Here is a 26,089-nt window from a genome sequence, read left to right as displayed (position 1 = left end):
TAAAATCAATATAAGTTGTTTATTATTATTTAAAAAAATTTTTTTGCTATTAAATAAAATCTTACATCACACATTATACTTTTTATATTATGTGATACTATAATACTAAATATAGTTTTTATTAATTACAGGCATTATAATATATTACGTAAAATTGAACCTTCATTTTTTGTCACAAATCTACGCACATTGAAATTAATTTTGTTGGACTAATGGCGCCATTTGAATGCCCGCAAATTGCGAATAATTGCGTAAATTTGTCACAAAAGTTACAAACTGCAACCGAAGTTAGATTCGGATGCATTTATCTACATGTAACTGCACCTTCTCTTGCAGTAGTATGCATACCGCATAATATCTTCATTACATTGTATCTATCAATATATACACAGAGGTTACATGTAAAATCGCAATATAAATTTGCGAAGATACGTGCGTAAAATGCAAATTTTATGGCTAAATAAACGTACTCTGTAATTTATAGAATCAAAAGGCATCCAAGAAACCTTAATTCAGGTTATTGTACTAAATATCAATAAAATCAGATTTTATATATTTTTAATATAAATTTTTTCAAACACACACTTATCAAATTTTGATTATATATATAGTTTTTTATATTATAAATTTCCATTAATTTTAAATATTTTATTGCGTTTTTTTTTTATTTTATTATAAATATTTATAGAAAGTGATATAAATTTTTGCTGGATTTTTCTGTTAATTTTTCTATAGTAAAACTGGAAATTCTTTCAAAGAGAAAACTTTATCTTGACATGTTACGCCTATTTTACAAAATATATTTTTTAAGTGGTTTAGAAATAACAAAAATTGTGAAATTTTTTATTGTATTTCTCCATCGTTTCTAAACTGACAAAAAACTTGATATGCAAATTCTGCTTTTCTGCCATTCTTGTCTGGATAGAAAAATTTCCAGATTTTTATTAAAAACTGCATATTGAATGTAGCAAGGAAAAACTGCATCAGCTGCTTTAAGTTTATATTATTATTGAATTATTCCAGAACGTTTCAGTGGCGCTATGTTTATTCGAATATTATGTATTGCCTTAGCAATCAAGGCAATTCTCCAAAGCGGGAGTAAACCTTCGTATTTATTCATGCTTTGCAGTCGTCGGCACATAATGTATCGCAAACATTCAATTCCCTCTTCATTCATAACTATTTCATAGTATTTTGTTCTATATAAAAGAGGAGGGGGGATAGAAAGTAAGCTGTAGTTTCACGGAATAATTAATTTTTAAAAACGCAACGTTATAATATGAAACATGATCAATTGTGAGAAATTCGAGACATTATGTATGTAAAGAAGTTCCAACACAAGCTATAGTTACATAGTAAACAATAACTGACAATGAGCCTATATCGCACGATCTTGTGTCAAGGATAGAGGAATGACTGACCAACGTTCAAAGGAAATCAACGTTTAGCGCTTTGAAAATCCATAGATTATTTAATAAAAATTGTTAAGTTTAATCGAATCTATCATTTTAAATTTGTTGACTAACGACTTTGCGGAAACATTTTATACATAAACATTTTATACATAATTAGTAAGAAGATGAACTATACAAAATGTATATTTGCGACGTAAAATAATTATTATGAGAGATAACTTGTCTCAGACTTTGTCTCGTTGAATAAAGACAACGAAGCATAAAATTCGACATCGCGACATGAACCCATAAATGAGCCAATGACGGGGGTAAGAAGCCCCTGGAGTGCACTATACTGCATCCCTGTACTCTTCACGATTAAATTGCACTATGACACAAATTTACTTGTTTTAACAATTAAATGAAAAATGTTATCGCACTTTTTTGCAAATATTATACAAAGTATTAGAAAAGGATTTAGTACTTACAATTAGAGAACAAATAGTTAAACTGATAATAAATAGAAATTATATAGTCAATTAGCGCTCAACATTAATTATAAAAATAGAAGAAATTATACTCATAAATAAAAATGATTTGATGACTTTTTACAAAGTTGTAATAATTACATTAATTTGATTGTATTTTTTAATAAAACTATATACCTATATCTTTTTTGCATTAATCGATCTTCTCGTTATTTTCTCTCTACACACAAAATACTAATTATAAGATCATCAGAAAATTTATTTGCAAGTTTTAAGTCAAGAAATCAAAAAACCATTAAAAATTTACGACTTCTAAGGATAATTATATAACAAATAATATTTTTTAAAATAATTTATAAATTTTAAAGAGTAATACATATATACATTAATACGATAAGCAGACAGATTAGCGGACGAATTGTTCTTAGAAATTCGTATAAAAAGAAATAAAGAAATGCTAAAATTGATACAAGATCGATCATCTCGATCATTTATAGGCAAACAAGAAAGATAGGAGAAATGATAGCAGCCTTAGCAAAACAGTAGCTAATGGAATGGCGAAGTTAAAATCACATTCGCGAGGTTTTCAAACCCGTCAAAATTCACCACGTAGTCTCGATAATGGATGCCTTTCTGTTCACGTGTGGTTCAAATAAACATTATTGTTTTAATATATAATAACAACAAAAGATATACACACATACATCTATGCGTAGGTGTCCTATATCTAATCCGCCTTAATCTTTCATTTATAATCGAAAATACGAAATATGTAATGACTTTCTACAATAAGCTATTACCTAAGCTTAAGTTTTAAGTCGTAAGAAATTGACCAATCACAGTCGAATGTGAAAAGAATATGATCAACTATGCTTGGTCAGTTTCTTACAACTTAAGACTCTAAAAGGTAATAACTTATTGTAAAAAGCCTATTAGAGGAAAATGTTATTTCGTATGAGTTTAAAGAAACAAATGTTATAATAAGCATAGTAAACTCTTTTTTATTATTTTAATATTATTATTATATTTATTTTTCCTTAGATTTCGTATCTTTTTAAACGAAAGTACATATATTTATTATTGTGCTGTTATAGCTAAGGTCAAGATCACTACAGTGACCTATGAAAATATGAGCTTTATATTATCTTGAGAAAAATCCAGGAAATATGTATAAGAGAGCAGATAAATAAATGAATAATATAATAGAGAAAGGAAGAGTAAAGAAAATCTAACTAATAAATCCACAAAATAATCCATTAATCTTGATATATTTTTGTAAATAAAAAATGATCAATTCTTTTGTCCCCTTGCAATTTTTTGACTATAATGTTAACGCATACAGTTTTAATAGAATATATTCCCTCATATTTTTCAGCATCAGTAAATTTTCATCGCAAATGCTACCAACAATAATTTTATCGAGTTAAACTCTCTCGTGGAAATGAAACAAGGTAAAGACATAGAAAAAACGTGTCTAATAAAGGGTCGTAAAGGTACAATCGCACGTTTCGTGCAAACGTGAATTACCCAGTGACCTCAATACAGCGCACTTTTCGCGCGCGTTTCTAGTAAGCACGAGTAATATCAGTCAGGCACGGCTGTTCCTCTGTTAACTTTTAAAATACTAAACCAGTCATAAATAGATATTATGTAAAAAAACAGTTTTAAATTATAAATAAAAGTAAAATTTATTTCTTAAACAAATATTAGAAAATATAAGAGACAAAATAATATTTGTTCACATAACGTTATAAAAAAAATTATATACTCAATAAAACTTAGTACAATATAATTACATCGATTCTCATCGAAAGTTCTCAGATACCCTTTAGAGAAAAAGTACCACCCTCAGCAAACACTTCTATGTTTAACAATTTAATTTTAGCTGTGCGTGAGTCCCCTCTACCTCCTTTTAAATCAATAAACTTAACTTTTTAATGTGAATTATATTTTTCTTCATCAAATTTGGATTTAGTATAAACTTATTTTTTAATTTAATAATATTGTCAGAGAATTTATCGTTTCTAGATTGAGGATTTAAGATTGGATATTAAGATTGAAGATTCTTAAGATTGATTGCACCATAAGAAAAAGCACAAAATTTAGATATAAATAACTTTATAATATATAACCATATTTACAATTATTTTTTAAGTAATATTAAAGTTTTAAGATTTGTAAATAATCTTGCTGACGCATGTTGTTTCTATTCAAACAACTAAACGTTTTACACTTAATATAAGCATTATTAGTTAAACCAAATGTCAATTATTAAAAATATTATTATTATTAAAAATAGAAATCTGTAATAATACAGTTATAATGCAACATGGTAATGTAATCTCTACATTATGATGCTATATTATTACAGATTTCTATTTTTAATGATATTTGACATTTGGTTTAATTAATAATGCTTGTATTAAGTATAAAATATCCTGTTGTTTGAATAGAAACAACATACATCGCCCTAGAAATAAAGCTTTTGGAATCGATTTTCAGCAAAAATTTTATTTAGCATTATTTTCTTGATTTTTAATATTAAATTATTTTGAGTAGTTGATAAATTTTACTGTAATTATTAACTGTCAATTGATTTTCAAATTCTTATGTCGTATTTTAAGATTACTTAAACATTCGTTAGAAAGTAGATGAGGATCATAATATTTTTCGATGCAGAATGTTATTATCTCTTTTGTGGGTCACTTCGAGAAACAATATAATATCTCGCAAATTCTGAACATTCTTTAACTAGATCGCGCAGGAATGGAAAGTTTATGAGGGATTTATTTTCAAGTTTACGGAAGTTTACTAGAAAGAAATCTCTCTTTAGTACAGCAATCTTTCTTGCCCTCCCTCTCCTTCTCTTTGTCTCTCTCCTTCTATTTTTTCAAAAATAAATTAGGGATATTATAAAAGAATAATGCATTACCTCTAAAAAAGATTACGAACGAAATTCAATCGAAATTCAACGAATCGAAAAACAATCGGATCTAATTAATGAACAATGCTCTTTGATTTTAATGATAGTGAGAAAGAAACAAGTTCTCCAGCAGTAAAATTATTGTCACTATTTTCATAAAAACGCATATCGTTTGTTTAAAGAAAATCTCACTTTAAAGTTGATATATTAAAATAAATTAATACGTATATCATATTTTTTACATGCTTTATTTATATTCTATATTTCTTCATAGTAATTTTTTAAACTTCAAATACGATTATTTCCTTAAAATTCTATTTTATGAGATAAATCCTCAATTTAAACGCATTCAGAAATTTTCAAAGCGATCCCCGTGCAACATTGTCCGTAAAGCAATGCGAGGCTACGAACAATCGCGAGAAATTAGAGAATTGTACATATCGGAATCGAGTATTACGACACAATGATTAGAATTTAGATTAAGAATAAAGACAGATTTGTAAGGATAAACTGTATTACACTTGCAAATCAAGATTCAATGAAAATTTGAATAATATTTACTAAAAAAATAAAAAGGGCACGATCAGATATGTGTCGATAAATGTATTTAACAAATATAAAATGCATAAAAAACGTCCATAAAAATCAAATAAACTTAAAGCACACACACACGCGCGCGCGCGCGTGTATGTTATACAACAAATAATATATATCATCATAATATATTAAAATGGAAAATATATTTAAAAAATAATAAAATATATAAATACGTAATATGCAAACATATAAACAATTAATATAAGTAGATTCATAATAATATATTTTAAGTAATTCAAATAATTTATTAAAATTTTAAATAATTTTTTTAAAAAGCATTATAGATAATATTAAAAAATAAGACGCGATAATAATAAACTAATATACAATTTACCAACAAAAAAAGCTCATAAGTAGCTTTCAGTCTAATAAATCAGTGGAATATTTAAATGTTTATATATAAAATCTTTAATAAAATTTGTCATAAAAAAGATTATATAATGCAATATCTCTTAATGCAAATCTAGTACTGTCATCGAGAATCGTATTTTACAAACGAGGTTCTGATTATGCAAGAGTATTAGACTGACCTTCTAATTATCTCCTACGAGTCACTAATTACTGATAAAGCTGCGATAGAAATGCATTGTGCTAGCTACAGCATCACATCAGTATCCCATATTGTATAGTTAATTGCAACAGAGAAGCGATCTGCATTCTATCGAACGTTGTGGGAAATTTCGGTACATTTATATCTGTCTATAGTATAATAGAATTTCGGAAATGGTGGAAATTCGAATCATCAGTCATACATAAATTAAATAATACATCAATTAATATATAAATATCTTTGTAAATACAAACTTTTATTATAATTTGAAGGTACTTTATTTCTTGTCTTCGCTATATCATATCCATTATTTTAGACTTTAATTATTTTTAACAACCTCAAAAATCATGCAATATTTAATCCTTTAATTTCATTACAATGTGAAAATATTTTTATTCTTTGCATTCGACATATTGAACTTTTGTTTTAATCTTCTTTTCATATTCACCTATAAACTTCTATTCATATTCAATTATAACGACATTTAAAAATAATGGAATTTACTTTGTTCATCTTTTTAAAAAAGTTGAACATGTCATATAGTAAATCGATACTCTTCTTTACATTTAATTTTACGTTTATGCCATCCATTTCAATTTTTAAAATGCCATCATGTAATTTTTTACAGATAATTTACAGTGCTAATTGGCACAGTAAACTGATATAATCTAATTATATGGCGCGAGTTTCCAATTACCGATTGTATCGTGATAACGATCGATTCTTACATTACGCTTAACCGTTAACACAACCTTTGGTGACGATGAGTAATAATACTGTCTGATGAAACTAATTTGATACAACAATAATATTGATCTTAAAAACACATTAAGCTTTAATTACATCACATTTTCTGAGCATTTTCTCTGACTATAGTTTTTTTAAAAAATTTTATTTTATATGATGTACAAATAATATATATATTTATCAGTTATTGTATTAATATTGTATTAATTAATAATATATTCTAGAATTATTATGTGTGTATTTTACTTTGCTTTCAATTTCTTCGATAAATAAAATATTTTATTTTATTATATATCTCATTTTTATGTACAACATAGCAAAATATATTTTTTACGTACAATATTATAGTAGAATATTAATTTATATATCTGTAAACGTATATTATTTTATTTGATCACATTTTACTATCTTCTTTACTTTTAAAAGAATTTAAGAGATAAAAACTCTCTTGAAATAATTTTATTTTAAATAATTTAGTTAAAACGTTTATTAACCTGTCTATACATAGAAGTATACCATTTAATGTATAGATTAAATGACTAACATTTTAAATTTCTCTTCTTTAAAAAAAGACTAAGTATGCATTAATCGTGTATCGTTTTAGCTTGTTAGTAAATGATCATTTTATTTCTTTTCCTTGTAATTTAGAGTTACATCATGGCTTTGTAATATTCCCCAAGTAGCACAGCAGCGCTTACAAGCGCTAAAAAAGCGATTATATATGCTTTTTTAGTACTTTGTTGATGCTTTATAAGCGCTGTGTGCTACTTAGGTCTTTTATTCTTTTTATTGAAATTATTCGTCTCTTTTTTAATGAATTTTACTCAGCTATCTCCTAATTTAAAAAGGAGAAACTATGTTACTCACTCTGTCTGATTATCCTCAAACGTCAAGCTGCCTTCGGTATGCACATATTGCTTGCCAGGCTTCGCAGTGCCCTCCATAGTACGATAAGGGATAATAACGCGACCTCGGGCCCCACTATAGCGCACTACCCGTAGAGGATGCTGACCCACGCTTTCCACTAGTTCTACATCTCTCTCGGGAAACCCAAAAATGCCGCTGTGATCGTCATCCAGAATCATTACCGTTGCCAAGCTCGGCGAGACAAGCATTGCTGGTTGTGATACATTACTAAGCCTGAAAATTAGAAAACGTTATCATTAATTTGTGAAAAATTATACTAACTTCAACAACAAAAATCGCTTCCACGAATTCGGCACAATAATAACATATAATTTTAAAAATTTTTCAAACAAAGAGATAACATTGTAAAATAAATCTATTTTTAAAACAAAAATGTCAATTTTATACAATAAGCGTTATTTATTAATCGATTTTACAATGACTAATACAAATGAATTTCTCATCTGTTAAATTGACCTTGGATTGCACATGTTTTAATTTGCAGCTCGACAAATCTTTTATTTTCTATCTAAACATGTCATTCGGGATAGAATACTTTAATCAAGTTCACAGGTAAGCTGGTCTATAATTTCAACGTTCGTATTTGCTATTCAAAAGAGTATTTCATCTAAGATTTTATTTTTATCTGTTAGTCTCGTTTGATACAAAGATACTTTCTATCTATTCTATTTATTCTATTTAATTTCTTATATCTTCTTTATAACATGTAAGTAATACATGCAATTTTTATAATAGATATATATTATACATATTATAATACGTACAATTATTATATATATAATTATATAAATTATATATAATTAAAATTTTTTCCTCAACAATATTATTTTATATCTATATATTATATTTTATATATTTGATCTTTCATTTGTACTAAAAATTTAATTAATTTTTATTTAACTTGTATTAAATTTTCATATTTTTTTCTTTATATCTAAAAACACAGAAATAAAATGTCCTTGTAATTCTGATGTATAATGCCTTACCACTTATAATATAATATAATCACATATACAATATCGTTCTGTTTTACTTTTCATTATTATAATTATTCACGTACATGTGAGAAAATAGCCTATTAATGCCTATAACAGAGTCTTTAGATTTTTTTATAATTATGACACGTACGAAGATTATCAAGTAACAATAGTTTTCTCCTCGACCTATATCACTAATAATCGGTAGAACTTTTTATTACCGTAATTGATGCAGAAATACAATGCAATTTAACTTCTTTGTACTTTGTTATTTTTCTCCGATTTTTCTCTCGATTCGAATTATCAAGTACGTTTATCAGTACATGTTTTACTTATATATTTAATAGCACATGCATGTGTGATTTCCGCGCGACCTAGCGATGCAATCTGACATGCGAAGTAAAGTTGCAAATAACAGAAATAAATAATCGGGTCACCTAGCCGAAACAACACGAACAACCTGCAGTTTCCAATCGTGGCGTGAAATAGAGGGATCTATAGATTGTATGTAAAAAGAGACACATGTATCGCTAAAGAAAAAAACGGGACCGAAAGAGACTAGAAAGAGAAGAAAAAACGAAAAAAGATGAAATATAGAGAAACTGAAATAGATCTAAAATCAACCACATATCCATAATTTCACATTTCTCGTTATTCTAAAAGTATATTTTTATGTCATGAAACTATTCTACCGTGATTTTTTTCTATATAAGCACGTTGCTTTAATTCGAGGACCAAGTTTTATTTTTGTGGCATTCAATAAAAATTTCAAGTTCTTTGCATTTTTACGTTGACAATGTTAAGTGAAAACAAAGTATAAGTTTAAAAAACATAACGTTTAGATACATTAAATGTTTATGATTTATATGCTATGTACAAAGATTCTTCTGCGTTTTCCAGAAATTAATTTATAATTCGATTAGATATAAATCCATTCTTCTTCTTCTTGCAATTTTTCTATGAAAAATGTTTGTCAAAAAGATATATTTTTAATAGTTATAACAATTGTATAACTTAATTTAACAGCTTCAGTGTCATATATTGTGTATACAAAAAATATAATACATAGTCCAAAGGTTAAGTAATCATTTTCTCATATCACCGCTATTCAGCTTTAGCAAACAAAAAATTTGTTGTAAACAAAATGAAAACATGATATAAAAGAGGCAAATATAAAATGTGTTGATAATTAAATAATCTATAAAATGTATAAAATGTACGTGAACATATCTGTGTAACATAATTTATAAACTAATGTTAATATTAATTATTGTGTAGATATATTATTACATATTTTAAATACATGATGTAAAATACATGAAATCGTGTTAATAAATGAAAATATTAAAAGATAAGAGTTATTGATAAAATAAAGAGATATTAATAAAATAATTAATTGTGTTAAACACATCAATGTATTAATTAACTGTTTTTTAACTTTTTAAGTGGATCTCTATATCTTTCAATCAAACTTGTATATTATATGTAGTAATATTAACAATTTTACAATGTGAAAAAAAGAGCATAAAATCACAACACAAATTGTTAGCGATATATCATATCATATATTAAAATTTAACAATATTCATAACGACTTTAATTGTATTATATATATATATAGTCACGCTAATAGCCTTAACATCTTTCATTAAATCAATCAATAACAGCTTATTTACTGATTAAATTGCAACTACTACTCGTTTGAAATCAATTGAAAGATTGCCCTTTCGTCACTGATCAATGATCTAGTATGACTACAATGAACTATATCCAATATAGATATATTTTAAGAATTATGCTTTCTTTAAAAAGGAATATTGATGTAATTGCAGTTCTTAATCAGCACACGATAATTATATTGGATGCCTTACGGCATTGCTTTTAGCCTCTTGAAATAAATTATCGATAAAAATAATAAAACCCCAATATTCCAAAATATATAAACATACTTTATATTAATGTTATTATATGAAAAAGGAAGAAAGAATAACTGGAAAAATATAAGATTTACCGCAAATTAAATTTCGATGGATCAGATAAGTAGATGTGTGAAATTAAATCTCTCTTATTCTTTATTTAATTTCAGGTAGACTTTATTGTAGTAAATTGTAATTTTTTTTATTGATATAAAATATATTAGGTGTTGGAATTAATTCGTAGCGTTTTTTAATGAAAGAATGTTATTTATTTCACATGAGCATTAAAAAATACATTAATGAAAGTACTTCCCATCACTTGTAAAACGCTACGAATTAATTCCAACACCTAATATAATTATTCAAATATTAAAGTTAGAACTTTCGAAATACCACATTTCTCAGAAATGTGATATAAAACAATGAAACTTTAAAAATAATATCGATAGAAATAAAAAATCAATTTAAAAAAAGTATCAATTCGTAAATATCTCATGTAGAACAAAAAATAGATAAAAATAAACAATAAAAGCGAACGCGGTTATCAGAAAACAGTGATTAGAGATTATTATTAAAATCTTATATAAGTATCGCAATTACAATTGCATGATTACGATTGCGGTTACAATACTTGTGAAAAATTTTAACAATAAATATATAAATATACTGCGCTTCGACGTTGACTCTCATTTACTATTCTTATCTTTTTTTTTAACTGATCAATATATCCTATTACCGTTCTAACTTTAACAAAGCAATTTACAAAACAATTTTAAGCTATATTTTTTTGATTATGAAAAATGAAGAAGTGTCAGAATGATATATTTTAACTTTTTAATTATGAGTATCATTAAGTTTTATACAAATCTAAAATAATATAATAGCTTTATATAAATTATAAATTTTATTTAATACAATTTTTTAATTTAAATTTTATTTAATACAATATAATTTTCAGTAATTATAAATAATACATCAAATTAGCAATAATATTAAACTGTTTCTTATTTTTATCTTTGCACAATTCATTATATATCTCCATTTTTATTGATAATATGAGGACTAACCAGAATGACATTTAATTTTTATTATTTTCCTTATTTCCAACATTTAACATATCTTAAAATAACAGATCTTAATATCTCTTTGCTAAAATTGTTCGAATTTCTCTAACATTTTATATATTCTATCATCATAAATGTTTGCAAAAAAAAGTGATTATCACTAACCTCACATAAAAATGTTCATCCTCCTCGAACAATTCGTCATCGATAACTGAAAGCTTGATAGTCTTCATAGTCTCGCCAGGTTCAAAAGTCAGAGTGCCCTTGGCACTCACATAATCAGATCCCGCTTCAGCGGAGCCATCTTCGGTGCAGTAATCTACAGTGCAGGGTCTGTTGAGATCACCTCCAGCCCTGGAAACGCCCACTTCAAAGGTCCCAACATTTTCCATCACAGTATAATGACCAGGTTCGAAAAATACTCTCATGGCGTTGACATGTTCGATATCGATACTCTCCGCTTCAGCTTTCTGCAACTCGGCCTTGACCTCGCTAAGGTCGCTCTGCGCTCTTTCGCTGATCTTCCTGCTGAGGTTGCCCGCGCCTACCATCTTCCTCGTAGCCTGCACCCTATAAAAGGCCCTGCTCTTAGGACCTTTTCCCAACACCTCCTCGTGAGCCATAACTTCCAATTGTTCCAGAGCCAAAGTAGGATACTTTTTACGCAATTCCTTTAACGTATTGATGTAATCTCGGCGAGTTTGCTCGAACTCTCTCGCTTCGGGGGAATCGCCGTCGGCTAGGCGGTCCACCATGCCATGAAAACCATCTTGCTGAGGCTTGATCTCCAGCTCCACCCCCATCTCGGAATCTCCAGCCTCCGCCTGCACGATTACACCCCGTTTGTTCATTCGGTAACCTTTGTGCAGATACTTGTAAATCAACAGTCGTCGATCAGCAACGTAAGCCGTCAATACTGTGGCTGGGAAGAAGGCGAAGGTCAAGATGCCTTCCCAGATCTCCAGTACACCGGGACTGGAAACCGCCAGGATAACGTAGAGCCATACATAGGCGAAGATGCTCCAAGTGGCGGTGACGAAGAAAACGCGCAGATGTTTTATCTTCCGGGTCTCACCATTGGGAATCACAAAGACGCATAAGGAAATAATAACAAAGAGATTGTAAGCGGCGGAGCCAACGATCGTGCCCGGGCCCAGCTCACCCGCTTGAAAGTTCTTCGCCCAAATTTCAATGATAGACAGCAAGATCTCAGGAGCACTACTGCCGAGCGCCATTAAAGTCAGATTGGCTACCGTTTCATTCCACACTCGCACCACGATGATCTGCGGCTCCCTCCCATGACGACGCACCACCAATTCTTTCTCCTTGGACGTGATCACTTCGATGGCAGCCATAAAACGATCGCTAATGATCGACACGCCGATGAACAGGTATAACAGCAAAAAAAAGTACACCAGGCCCCGGAAGATGATGTCGATTAGATGCAAGTTGTTCTCCGGACGCCAGAGCGGTATCATTAGGCCCGGCTCGCAGCGCACCGAGTAGTTCCCAGACATATTGTCAGAGTTGTGTGTCAAAAGTTGTATGCGGCTGGAACTTGACGCGGTAACTTTCTTTCAGCAAGTTACTTGCCGTCTCTTCGGGAATAAAACTCCGCGTGGAAAGATCTCGTTCTTCATTCGGACTGACTCAGGGCGATCTTCCCGCGGCGTTATCTTGACTCGCGGCTCGTTTTCGGGGGATGAAAATTCTAAAAATTTACTTCCCCTTCGAGGAAAAGGACAAGAAGCAAAAACAGATTTCTTTTTTTTTTCGAGCCTCGAGATAAATAATCAGTCACTTCTAAAAGACTATCTTCTTTCATTTATTATGTTTCTCTTGCATAAATTTTACTTTCTATTACATCAACATTGACTACCGTCAATTGCGAACCGATATTCACCTCTAACGTGCGAAAAGCGTAAACGAATCCAATCTTCCGCATGCGATGCAAGCGTGTTTGTTTTTGCTGAAAGAAGGGCGATGACGTCTCAGAATTACCCCAGTCGCGGGCAACAACGATAATACCATCGAGCTGCAATTTTCTACCAGCTAATTTTTCCCTCAGCCTCCTAACACTGACTAATTTCGTTTTCTAATCAAGTCTTCGACATCGTATCTCCAATCAAATTGGCCTTGGAGTATTTTTGTCTGTGTGTCACTGCCCTGTCCTCCCCTGCACTCACGCACTCCCGCCCTGCTCTTTACACCCCTCTCTTTACTCACACCCGCTCGCACCCCCGGAAAGACAAGCTAGTACCACACGGATAACACTGAGAATGGTATATCGGCGTTGGGAATCGGCTACCGATGGCACCCACCGATATTACCGCGGCAGTGAGCTCCCATCACGAAAGCGGACCCTCTGACATGACGGGGTAACAGAACAGAACCGTACCGGGCCGCGCTCGAACGAACACTGAAAGAGGAGTGAGAGAAAGAGAAGAGGCTAGAGGAGAGAGCGGCCAGACCGAGTGGGGAGTGGTGTCTCGCTAGCTAGCCAGACGTGGCCACCCCATCTCTTTGCCCTCCTCCTCTCGCCCTTTAGCCTTCTCCCGTATCGCTCTAGTCGCGTCCTCGTCGACGGCAGTGCGCCGGCGATACTCCTATCTCGGTCCTCTCCATCATGCCGACGGTATCGCCGACCTTGTCTCGGCGGTACTTCCGTCCCTATCCCGTTCATAGCATCGGTAGTATTCCCCTTCTTGTCAACTTCACTATTGTGACGATACCTCCGTCTTTCTCCATCTCACCAGACCTGACGATACCACCGTCCTCGTCTACTCAACTAGGTGTTACCACCGCCCTCGTCGCGTATCTCCATCCTCGCCTACTTCATCACATCAAGTGTTTTACCCTCCTTGTCGACTTCGCTGTACCGACAATACCTCCGAACTCACGGGCGGTATCTCCGGTTTGCATCGTTTTCCCGAAGAAATGCCGTATCTATGCGCGTCTCTCGAGTTACGTTTTATATGGCGCAGGAGTATCTTGTATTCATTTATACAGAGTAACAAGAATACAGCTGTCCTTTTCTAGCTTCTTTCTTTTTCATCCCTCGCTTTTTCACCCCGTATTTATATCATTATCCTCGTCGAACCCTAACACTTTACCTTTTTTGTCCTCCCTTTCTCCCTCTCTCTTCCTCCCCCCCCCCTCTCTCTCACTCTCTTTTTATCTCTCTTTCTCTTATTTTATGTCAGGGGTGGCTATACACAACGGCAAATTTCTCATGTAACTTCTATGTTCTAATAAAATAATTTGACTTCATGTCTGACAAATGCAAACAGACAACGTCGTATATATGTATATAACATTTTTTTAGAAAATCTGCGTCTAAATAATGCTAAATCAAAAATAAGGTTTTTTTTATACAAAGAATTGTACGTAACAGAAATGGGGATAAACAGAGAACGGGAAAAAAGAAAGGAAGGAAAGGAAAAATAAGGTAAAGGAGTGTTAGGGTTCAACAAAGGACAATGATATAAATATGAGGTATAGAAAAAGTGGTGGATAAAAAAAGAAAGTGACAGATAATATAGAGGATAGATAATTTTCTATTTTTTTAAATAAGTGTAGAAATGTTGTACGTAAATACAAACTTTTGTATGTATAGTAAAAAAAGAAATAATTTTTAATTAAAAAATGAAGTATACAAACAAAATTTTGATAATATATAAACAATTTTTATATCAAGAAAGTAATTTGCCATAGGAGTTTGTAAAAGCATATAAGATTATATATATACAAGAGAGAAAGAAAAAAAGGAGATTGTTTATTGTCTCAATAAAAATTATTATTTAAATAAATGTCGAGAACATTTCTTTAATATTTAAATTTTAATTTATGTAATTAAGAAATTTATATATCTGTAATTTATTTATTTTTAAAATATTTCGGTTGGTAATTCCAGATCTTGACAGCTTCTTTTGAAAATAATTACTTAAATTTATATCTTAATTTTTCTATACCTCATATAAATTTAATTTAAAGTTTTCCTGTTCTAAAATAACATTTTTAGAAAAGGGTGAATCTCATAAATAATGTAATTTTAATTATTATCGTTTTAAATGAATCTATTCAAATTGCCTCTCTTCTTCCAAGATCATTATCTTTGTCATTCTTAGATCCTTTCCATTCTACTCCCAAACTATCCATGCCTTTCCTTTCCACGTTCTCTATTCTTATTAGAGCTTGCATTCTCATTGCATCTCCATCCGTTAAGCTAGGAATGCCAGGAAAAAAGTCAATTTCTTATTCTATCAAATTCTCATAATGAGATTTATTATTAAACAACTATTATTAATATTTTTAAAAATAATTTAAACTAATCACACAAATTTTAATTATAAAATAATTATGAAACATCGTGTGTAAGAATTTATTAAAACAAGAAATTAAGATTAAAATTTTGGCACATCTGAATGAATCTCTCCCTCTTATAAAGTTTATGTATGCGCTATTGCTTTAAAATTCGATCCTTGTCACACTGGGGTGTCCATCCCCTTCCTGTTCTCGTTGTACCGCGCCCTCTTCTCATACCTCGATTTTCTCTGCATGATCGCGCATGTGCGCCACCCAGTGCGCAAGATACACCCTGAAAAGGGTAGAAGCTCGCCTTGGTATCTTGCATCTAGCTAGCACGGATAAATTCTAGATCAAGTACAACGACTTTATATTAGGCAGAATAATTGATTATTTTTCTGATTATTTTAACATTGATCAGTGAAATCATTATTAATCAAGTTATTGAAATTCGTTATTAATTACATACATTACACAGATAAAATAAAAAATTATTGTTGTTCTTATGAAATTGATATTTACTTACATTTTAAATTTACATTTTGTAATAAAAGTATTTATTAAAAAACAATTCTTTCAGAATTACAAAGCATTTAGCAAAAATGTAAATTATTAATAAAATATTACATTGTATGAAAGTGAATATCAATCGACACGGTAAAATTAATTTTTATTTATCCTTAATTAATAAATGTGGATTTCATAAAAGGTTTTCAGAATCTTTTTGATTAATTTAATAATGTATGTAATTAAAATACATTTGTAGAATTTGTAATGTAATCATTTTTTGATTAATTAATTGATGATTCATCAAAATTGATAACGATTGTAGCTCTGATTACATTTGATACATTCCTATTTTTAATGCTCATTATATACATATATATAGAAATTTACAATTGAATTACATAGAGATTTATAATATATTTACAAAGAAAAACACATAGATCGAGTTATCTGGAACGATTGAAATGGATTAACAGAGGATATGGAATGTAATAATGGACTATGAATATTAATTAAAAACTAAAAATTAAATACACGAAAGTTATGTCACAAATAGATTTAAAATGTAAAAAGTAACTTAAATTTAGTTAATTAAAATTAAAATTAGTTAACTAAAATAACGTTATAGTTCCAAAAAAAGAAATGCCGTCATTAAAAAAAAAATGTAAAATGGCATTACTTTTTATTTCTAGCTGTGTATAAGATTATATAAACATAATTTATATATAATTTAAATGCGACGGAAGACAAATGTTTTTGACTTTTGCACAACATGAAATAATCGCGTTTAATCTTATAGTAGGATGACTTCGCAATGCGGAATGGGGAAAAAATGAAGTAGAAGATTTTACCATCTTCGTGGAAATCGTAGAGACTTCTGGAATTTTGATATGCACGAGCTTAAATATTACGCTTGTTTCATGCACTATATTTGCATTTATTCTGCGACGTCGCTATCGTTAATTCATGCTGCGAAATAATAAATATTTAAAAAATTGCAAATGCATCACATTAACAAATTTTTAAATACTGGCAGAAGATGTTATCGGTTATTTTACAAATGTAAACTGTTAGTTTTAGAATAATTTTTTTTGTTAATCTTTGAAAAAATATGAACAACTTTTCATGAATATAAATTAAATGTTCAATGAATGAATTAAAAAAAAAAATTAAAAGACAACTAAATAAGTCTATGTGTTAATATTAACAAGATATATGAGAATATTTATGTGAATATAACTTTACATCTACTAATTACATATACTAATATATATAAGTTATAAAATGTTATAAAAAATGTTTTTATTTTAAAAATCATACAAGCAAAAAACATATAATTATGCACGCATTTATTATATAATTATCTTATCTTATAAAGCAATACACAATAATGCCTAAAATGATCAAGCGTATAATAAAGTATTAGCGAAGTACAATAACAATATAATGAATTCGAATAATGTACTTTGCTTTAAGTACGTAATTCATTAAGCGTATGAAGCACTACAAAGCGATAATGATTATTATTTGATTTCCATTTGTAAAACTAATTGTAAATTACGAAATTAAAATTTAATTATTTATATCGTAAATTATTTGTGATAAAAAACAAAATTATTTGCAAATTTATGTAAGTTCTTGCTAAACGAATTACATAATAAAAGGTGATTTCATTAAAGATATTTATTAGCAAAATTAAAACTAAAGTACACTGAAAAAAAATTTACTAAATTTTAGTAAATATTTGTTTCAATAGTACTAACTATAAAAAAATATTTACTAAATATAAACACATATTTATTTAAGCATAACTTTTTATTTTGAGTAAATACTTATTTACTGTAAGTACATATTTTGTTAGTACTATTGAAAAAAATATTTATTCAAATTGAGCAAATTTTTTTTTTCCGTGTATACTTATTTTATTATTTAGCAAATTTTGTTTGGAATATTTTAAAACTATTAAAACCGATATTTTTAATAAAAATAAAAATTATCTTAAAGTATATTTTTCTAAGTAGTAAACAATTTTTTGTTAGATACTTTTTATTTAATTGAATGTAAATTTAAATATTGAATTTTTGTTCTCATTTATTTTTTATATTTATATAATAATATAAAATTTGTTTGAAACACTTTTTTAAAATAAAACAATAAAACTTAAATTACTGTAAGAAAAATTTACCATAATTATATACTTCCATCAAGATGGTCTATCTCATTTGGTCTATCTCATATAAAATCTTTTTGAGAACAAAATATATTTAAAAGATATAATTAAAAATTTCAAGACATTTTTTATTCCAAAAAGTCATTACTATTATCATCATTTCCATTTTTATTCTCATAATCATCATTCTTATCATCCTCATCGTCCTCATTCTCGCATGTACACTGTTCGCATTTATATTCAACACGTATATTTTTTAAATGTACTCTTACATGTCCTGGAAGTAATTGAAAAGATCCTGCTGTCAATACTGGCATGGGATTTTCATCAAGATAAATGTTTTTCAGCTCCTTAATATTAATCAACGATATGTTGTCCAACTCGGTGAAGTTATTTCGTTCAAGATGCAACTCTTGGATGTACCACGAATATACCCAATGTGCCGGAAGTTGCTTGAGGCGATTTCCAGACAGGTCCAGATACTTCAAACTTAGGAGACTGCGGAAAGCTCGGGTTTCAATAGTGGTTATAACATTGTTTGACAGATGTAAATACTCGAGAGTCCTCAAATTAATGCAGAAAGTGCCAGAGAATACTGCGGTGATGCGATTTCCAGACAGATCCAAATTCCTTAGGAATATGATTGAGCAGACATCCGGTACAGTAACAAGGCTGTTATTAGCTAAAGAAAGATTATTTATCATCATAGTTTTATTGAACGTGCCTTTAGTTATATCAGCGATCTTGTTGCCTGATAGATCTAGCTTTAACAGGCGACTTGTGTCACTAAAAGCATCTGATGTTATCTCTGAGATCAGATTTCTGGCTAAAGACAGATACTGCATTTCAGCAGCACCTTTCAAGGATATGGATTTATCTTTGCAATTCTCAAAACACACTTGGGTAATGACGTTGTCGTTCATACTGAGTTCTTGCAAATGCCTAAAATTAATAATTGAGATTAAAGAAAAAAAATAAATGACATCAATAATAACAGCAATATTATAATTATATTGATAATTAATGATAATTGATAACAATAATAATAATAATAATAAATTATCAGCAATAACAATGACAACTCTGATGAAACTAATACTTATAGTATTACAAATAATATCGCGATCACAATATTTCATAATATTACTTATTTATTGTACTTCTTAAACCTCTTCAAATTTTAGTTTTCTTCAGAAATTATAGAATAAGAAATTTTATTTAAAAAAAAAATAATCTTTTACATGTAAAAAAAATATAGACTTTCTCAAGATTTCTGAAAAGTATTCCAATTTATAATATAATAAAAGTATTAAATTAATATAATATATTAATGTGCGTGTAATATTTTTAGTAATATAAGTTGGAGCACTTTTGAGGAAATCTATATATTAAAAAACCTGAGAAAATTTTTAAAAGTTATAAAATTATATAAAAATTCTGAAAAATATTATAAAGAATTCCAAAAAAAATTTTCTCTAAAGAAAAAAATAACAACTTAAAATTAATAACTATAACGATAATAACAAAATGTTAATGATACTAATAATGGCAGTAATACATAAAATGGTAGAAATAACAGAAATATCAATTACTGTCTATTTAAAATTCAATTTTTTAGATTCTTTGATATGCAAGAAAAATATTAATTAAATAAGGAAACAATTTAATAAATATTAGTACCTCAATTTGCCTTGTTTGACTCGATCGATAACATTTTTGTTTAAATACAGATGAGTCAATGTTGCCGGAATATTGTCGAAAACGGCATCAGTAGAATTGATGTCGTTATTGTTCAGGTATAAGTGAGTCAAGATAGGTGTTGCCATATAAAAATGAATTTGAAAATTCCGTAATTGACTGTTGCACAGGTGTAGATGTTTCAAGTTCTGAAAAACCTCATATTCCTTCAGGGCTTCTGTAACGGGATCATGAGAATCTCGATTGTTGTCGATAATCAATGTCTGCAGATTGTTGTTTCTTGGCAATAATAGCTTCTCTTTCGAAATATTATTCCCAGAAAGATCCAAATATTTCAAGTTCTGCATCTTGCGGAAGGCGAACGGCGAGATATCATTTATGTTATTGTTATCAAGGCTAAGGCTAACAACATCATTGCTGTTAATAAAATCTCGGCCGATTTTTTGAAGACCGACATTAGAGAAACTGAAAACATGACTATGAGGAGAGCACGAATTTGGGGGAAATGTTGGGACACTGGAAATAACATATTTTGCTGTGGATGGTGTTTGTAAATCTACGTCTGACCGTTGTTTTGTTATTGTCCAAAAATTAGACTTGAAATCCCAAGGAGGAATTCCATTTTTGTCATGTTGAGTCTTTGCTAGGTATACAATGGTGAAAATAAAAAAAATCGTGAATTTGTGGCCTAGTGTCATCTAAAAAAGAAAACACGAACAGACAAATTAATACATAACGGTAGTAAAAAAAAGAAGAAGAAGAGTAAAAGAGTAAAAAAATGCAAGATAAATATGGATAATCATTATTGATAAATAATATAATAATATAAAATAAGACGAGCAAAAACGAAAGACGTTATAAAAAATTAAATAAAATTTATCCAATACATTAAAATTAACAAGTATACTAATTTTAATGTGTTACACATTAAATTTTATTTAATTTTTTATAACATCCTCGGTTTTTGTTCATCTTCGACTATTATTACGTTTGTTAAAAAAATACTAATTTAATATATTTTTATAGAGTAATAATAAAATTAGTTGATTAATAATAGATTAATGTAAAAATATAACAAATAAAGTAGTAATAAATTAATGTAATAATAAAACTCATAAATTTTAAATTTAAATAAAAAGTTACTTTAAAAAAATAGTAAATGTAAGTAAATATTAGTAACAAATTCAATTAAAATTAAAAAAAGAATAGAACAGTTATTATTAAGTTTTATCTAATAAATAAAATTAAATTTTAATAATTTCATAAATGTTAATAATTTGTGTTACTTACTCTTGATGGATTAGAATTTTTTATAAACTGTTAAAAGAACTTTTCTCACTCGCAGATTAATTCACTCAAGTGGTCTAACACCTTTTGTCGTAAGCACGCAAAGTTATCTTCTTATATATACTCAAGATGGTCTTCATGGGACTGGGGGTCTGTTTTCGCGCTAATAACAGGGCCGTCTGCATAATGCATCGCACATCAGTAAAAAATAATGTTCATATTATATATTAAATTCACTGAATTAAATCGCTCACAAGTAGAATTTGAGAGATATATTTTATCATCTTCATTATATATTATTAAGCAGCTATTTTACAATTCCCATGCTTTTTTGGGATTCAATATTTGATTAATAATGCCTTTCTGGAAGCCATAATATCAATTGATTATAATGTAAAACTTATAATTTATAAAAAAAGATATGTTGTTATATTTAAGTCTGACAAGTACGCGTGTGCGTATGTGTGTGATAATTCACTTAATTATTTAATATAATAATAATTACACGCTCGCATGTATTATTCTTCGAAATAATTTTATTCTCTGAATTTTATTTTTTAAATTCTACTTTCTGTACTTTTTTATGCATTTATATTTTATGAGTATTTATAATTTATTTCATTTTATGTGTAATAGAAATAGAAATATTGTACATATTAAAATTTATTGTACATATTTAAATTTAAATATATGTCATAAAAGAATTCTAAATACCTGTAATTAAATGTACAAAATTTAAGAAATAGATAAAAGAATGTAAAATATCGAGTGTGATAAAATTTAGTGAATTTATTAGATAAAGTTTTTTAGTAGTAAAATTTATATAATATTCATACCTTTTTTTATGCGGGGTCAAAAATTATCATTGTACTTTCCTGAGCACGTGCGTAATCGTATCTTATACCATGGGGACTTCTCATGAACTTTATGCATTCTTATGGCTAGTCTTACACAATTATCATACTAATTATCATGAAAGCGTCCAATGATATAAATAATCTGAACCATCTAGAGAAAAATAGTTCTGAGAAATACAGAGAAATACAGAAATATACTCTATAAACAGTTTTTAACATTTTAATACTAAGGTAAGACTTAAGATGTTTGAAGAATTGAGCATTTCCTAATGATTTTATTACTAATATAGTATTAGTAACTAATTTATATTGTCTTTTATTTTGTACATGAATTGTGAACATTTTTTATCTAGATGTTTAATTCTCACTTCATTTCACTAGTTGAATCTCACTTCATTTTTAATAAATAAAATTATTCTATAAGCGTTCGTATGTGTTTCTTTAACAGTAAGAATGGCTTCTACAAGCCAAAGTCCATCCTGTTTTTTAGTGAGAAATTGAGCAGCATACTCAGCAGTTAGTTGTAGGCGCGATATCAACTAACAGCTTAATGTAGTGGTTTTCTTAGTACGTATCTTATTACATCATTGCTATAAATTATTATTTTAAATAAACAGACCAGTCAGATATAATAAATAATTTTTATTTTTAGTTTTATATAACAAAATTATATATTAATTATAAAAATAAGTCTGTAATGTATTTATAAGAAAAAGATAATCAGAATTATAATTAAGAATTCTGGCGTAATAAATTATTTTTTATGCGCCTTTTTTTATGTAAACTATAATATACAATATATATATATATATATATATATATATATATATATATATAACTATAATAAATATAAAAAAATTAGAGAAACTTATACATGTAGAAAAATAAACGCATGCTAAACATACAAAATAATAATCAATTATAGTCATAGCGTTAAAAGTTATAAATCATCTTAAGCTAAGTATATTGTAATAAAATCTGGTAATGGTTCAATTTCAAGTGTTGTTATTTTATTAAATGTATTATTTCGTACAAATAAATGTTGCAATGAACTTATTGAGTATATACCTATTTCTGAAATACTTGCAAATTGATTCGAATTTACATTTAAATATTGAAGGTTTAATAATGACGTTGCCCAATCAATTGGCAAATAACTCAACTGATTTTTTGACAGATCTAGATATTCTAATTTCCCTAAACCTGAAAAGTTTTCCTTTTCAAGACGCTCTATCTTGTTTCCTTTTAATGATAATTTTGTTAAAGACATTAAATATCTAAAAGTGTTTGGTTTAATAAATTTAATCATATTGTAACACAACGATAATTCGTTAAGCCATTGCAAGTGAGTCAGAATAGGAACATGTGACAATTTATTATAATCTAACAAAAGCACTTTTAATGATGATGGAAACTTTTCAAATTGAATAGTAACGTCGAACGAATTACTAAAATCATTCTTGGATAAATCAAGTTGTTCTAAATACGGTGTTCCGAAAAATCCCATACTTAGATGTTTCGTGCAATTAGATAATGATAATATTCGCAATTTCGTAGAATTTATAAAAAGAGTTTTAAGAATATTTCCGTCCAAATATAAAGAGGTAATTTCTCCTATGTTTTGTAAAGTTAAATTATGAATATAATTGTTCTCCAAATGAAGGATGCGTAACGATGTAGAGATTTTATTAAAAAAATTAGATTCCAATTCTATCGCATTAATTTTACATAAATCTAAACGTATTAATTTTGGAAATGACAAATTGAAATCCCATGGAAACGCTGATATATCATTTCCACATAAATTGAGATATTCTAAATTCGGTAATCTTATCTTGGTGGTATTAAAAATCAAACGTTTATATATATCTTCTGTTTCTTCAAATGTCTCTACTTCTGTTTCCGGTATGACATTAATGACATTTGATACTCTCTGATTGCTTAAGTCTAATACTCGAAGATTAGGATGTACAATTTGATTAGCCTCATACAGATTGATGTTGTTGTGTGACAAATTTAAGTACGATAGATATGTTACGTGATCCAAGATATGTGGAATCTTTTTTAACGAATTGTGTGAAAGAAAGATATCACGAAGAGCATCGCTCTTAATAATATCATTTTTAATTACTTTCAAATCCATTTCGTTCAAATTAAGAATTTCATTAATTGCATTTTTATAATTTTTTTCTTCTTTACTGATCTTTATATTAAACTTTTTTTCATGTTCTTTCGAAGATACTGATATGGTCTTTGTATTTGTTTGTTGTAATAAAGTTGGCTTTCCAGCCAACAAAAGCGTTAATACAAACAGTATCAATTTCATCTGTAAAAATAGTAAAAAATTACTTGATATTGTGCAAAATTGTAATGCTCAGTATGATTTGCAAACTATACATAACATTATACATAACATTATATTAGGATGTTTCATAAGTAACGATAAATCTTTTGCACGGGGGCAGAATGAACTAAACTGAGAAGAAAAGTCCTCTACCATTTTTACAATTTTCGCAATAGTTAATAAGATATTAATTGTTAAAAATTGCCGAAAATTGGTCTTCAATAATTTTTTACTCAAATACTATCAACTTTCCAGAAAAACTGTAAGAGACAAACATTATTTATTTTCTTCTCATAAAGCTCTAAGAATTTTTTTCAGAATTTTTTATCAATTTTTTAGTACTGCATTTTCTTATTTTTATCAACATGAACAAATACGGTATTAAAAAATTCTAAGAACTTTATAAAATTATTGAAGACCAATTTTCGGCAATTTTTAACAATTAATATCTTATTAACTATTGCGAAAATTGTAAAAATGGTAGAGGACTTTTCTTCTCATTATTTTATCATTCTACTAAAAACAGTACAAATATTTTTAATGCTTAAATTAGCGGAAATATCCTTTATATCAAACAATATGACAATTGAAACATAATTGTCTGATAATAACATATAAAAACAAATAAACTAGAAAAAAATTATCTTACATTATAATAATACAAACACAGAAAGTTAATTGTTACATTTTTTTAGTTTGTCAAAAAGAAAGGGAATTCAAAATTAAAAAATTTCATATTAAATAAAATAACAATTAAGTAAAAATAAATTAAAAACTTTCTAATACACACGCGCGTATTTCCTAAATAAGAAATTGGTAAATTATTATTGGTGTCGTTTGTTTTATTGATTTTATATTCAATTATTATCAAATTTAATTATTAAATATTAAACATAATAAAAATTATATTTTTAATGTATTATAAGTAATATAATAGTGAAATGTATGAAAGAATATTATATTTTTTAATGATTTCTCCACAAATAAATAAAATTTGCACATAAACTTTTAAAAATAATAATAGAAATATAGCATACCTTTAAAGAACAAATTCTCTAAGAATAAGTCTAAACACTTGTCTAATTATTGGTTGTTAGCTTCTCACTGAACGTTCTTTGCAAATACTACGCTTTCGAATCTGCAGCTAGTATTTATATCATTACGTCATTCTTAAAAACTAGCATTTACACATGTTTTTATCATCGGAAGTTCCGAACAACATAAAGTTTATCAAAATCAATATATATTTAGATATCTAACAAACATATTTGGTTTATCAAAATAAGTAGAAATCTTTTTTCTGTATGTGTGAATAAGCATGTAATACTTATAATATAC

The 26,089-nt window shown here is 28.2% G+C and overlaps 3 protein-coding genes across 9 annotated transcripts in view; all 3 read right to left on the bottom strand.

The window, feature by feature from the left end:
• Calx (sodium/calcium exchanger 3) overlaps positions 1-14,090 on the bottom strand; it is an 80,909-nt gene extending 66,819 nt beyond the window's left edge. For 3 of the 7 annotated variants that reach the window (XM_087415201.1, XM_087415202.1, XM_087415203.1), the window contains exons 1-2: positions 11,749-14,090; positions 7,567-7,839 (exon numbers count right to left, since the gene is read on the bottom strand). In XM_087415201.1, coding sequence (XP_087271327.1) covers positions 7,567-7,839; positions 11,749-13,100 — 1,625 coding nt within the window. In that variant the 5' untranslated portion in view covers positions 13,101-14,090. The remainder of the gene's footprint in view (positions 1-7,566; positions 7,840-11,748) is intronic. The other 4 variants (XM_087415200.1, XM_011067806.2, XM_011067807.2 and 1 more) reach the window with 2 other exon arrangements.
• Positions 14,091-17,680: 3,590 nt separating this feature from the next.
• LOC105153171 (uncharacterized) lies at positions 17,681-20,983 on the bottom strand. The gene is made up of 2 exons (XM_011067879.2): positions 20,246-20,983; positions 17,681-19,507 (listed from the first exon to the last, which is right to left on the bottom strand). The coding sequence occupies exons 1-2, from the start codon at positions 20,959-20,961 to the stop codon at positions 18,694-18,696; spliced, it is 1,530 nt and encodes a 509-aa protein (XP_011066181.1). The 5' UTR covers positions 20,962-20,983; the 3' UTR covers positions 17,681-18,693.
• Positions 20,984-23,301: 2,318 nt separating this feature from the next.
• LOC147906970 (uncharacterized) lies at positions 23,302-25,903 on the bottom strand. Its single transcript, XM_087415167.1, has 2 exons — positions 25,789-25,903; positions 23,302-24,733 (listed from the first exon to the last, which is right to left on the bottom strand). Exon 2 carries the CDS (start codon positions 24,731-24,733, stop codon positions 23,360-23,362), a length of 1,374 nt encoding a protein of 457 aa, XP_087271293.1. The 5' UTR covers positions 25,789-25,903; the 3' UTR covers positions 23,302-23,359.
• Between the last annotated feature and the right edge of the window lie 186 nt (positions 25,904-26,089).

The sequence above is a fragment of the Acromyrmex echinatior genome, chromosome 17 (genome assembly GCF_024713525.1).
Source record: "Acromyrmex echinatior isolate Ae372 chromosome 17, ASM2471352v2, whole genome shotgun sequence".
In the NCBI taxonomy this organism is placed as follows: Eukaryota; Metazoa; Arthropoda; class Insecta; order Hymenoptera; family Formicidae; genus Acromyrmex; species Acromyrmex echinatior.
This window is presented reverse-complemented; position numbering and strand designations above follow the sequence as displayed.

Bases quoted from the DNA above. Each gene is read 5' to 3' on its own strand.
- LOC105153171 (XM_011067879.2), bottom strand. From the start codon at position 20,961: ATGACACTAGGCCACAAATTCACGATTTTTTTTATTTTCACCATTGTA. The intron at 19,508-20,245 runs GTACTAATATTT...TATTAATTTTAG, and splicing joins GTCAAACAAGGCAAATTGAG to GCATTTGCAAGAACTCAGTA.
- LOC147906970 (XM_087415167.1), bottom strand. From the start codon at position 24,733: ATGAAATTGATACTGTTTGTATTAACGCTTTTGTTGGCTGGAAAGCCA.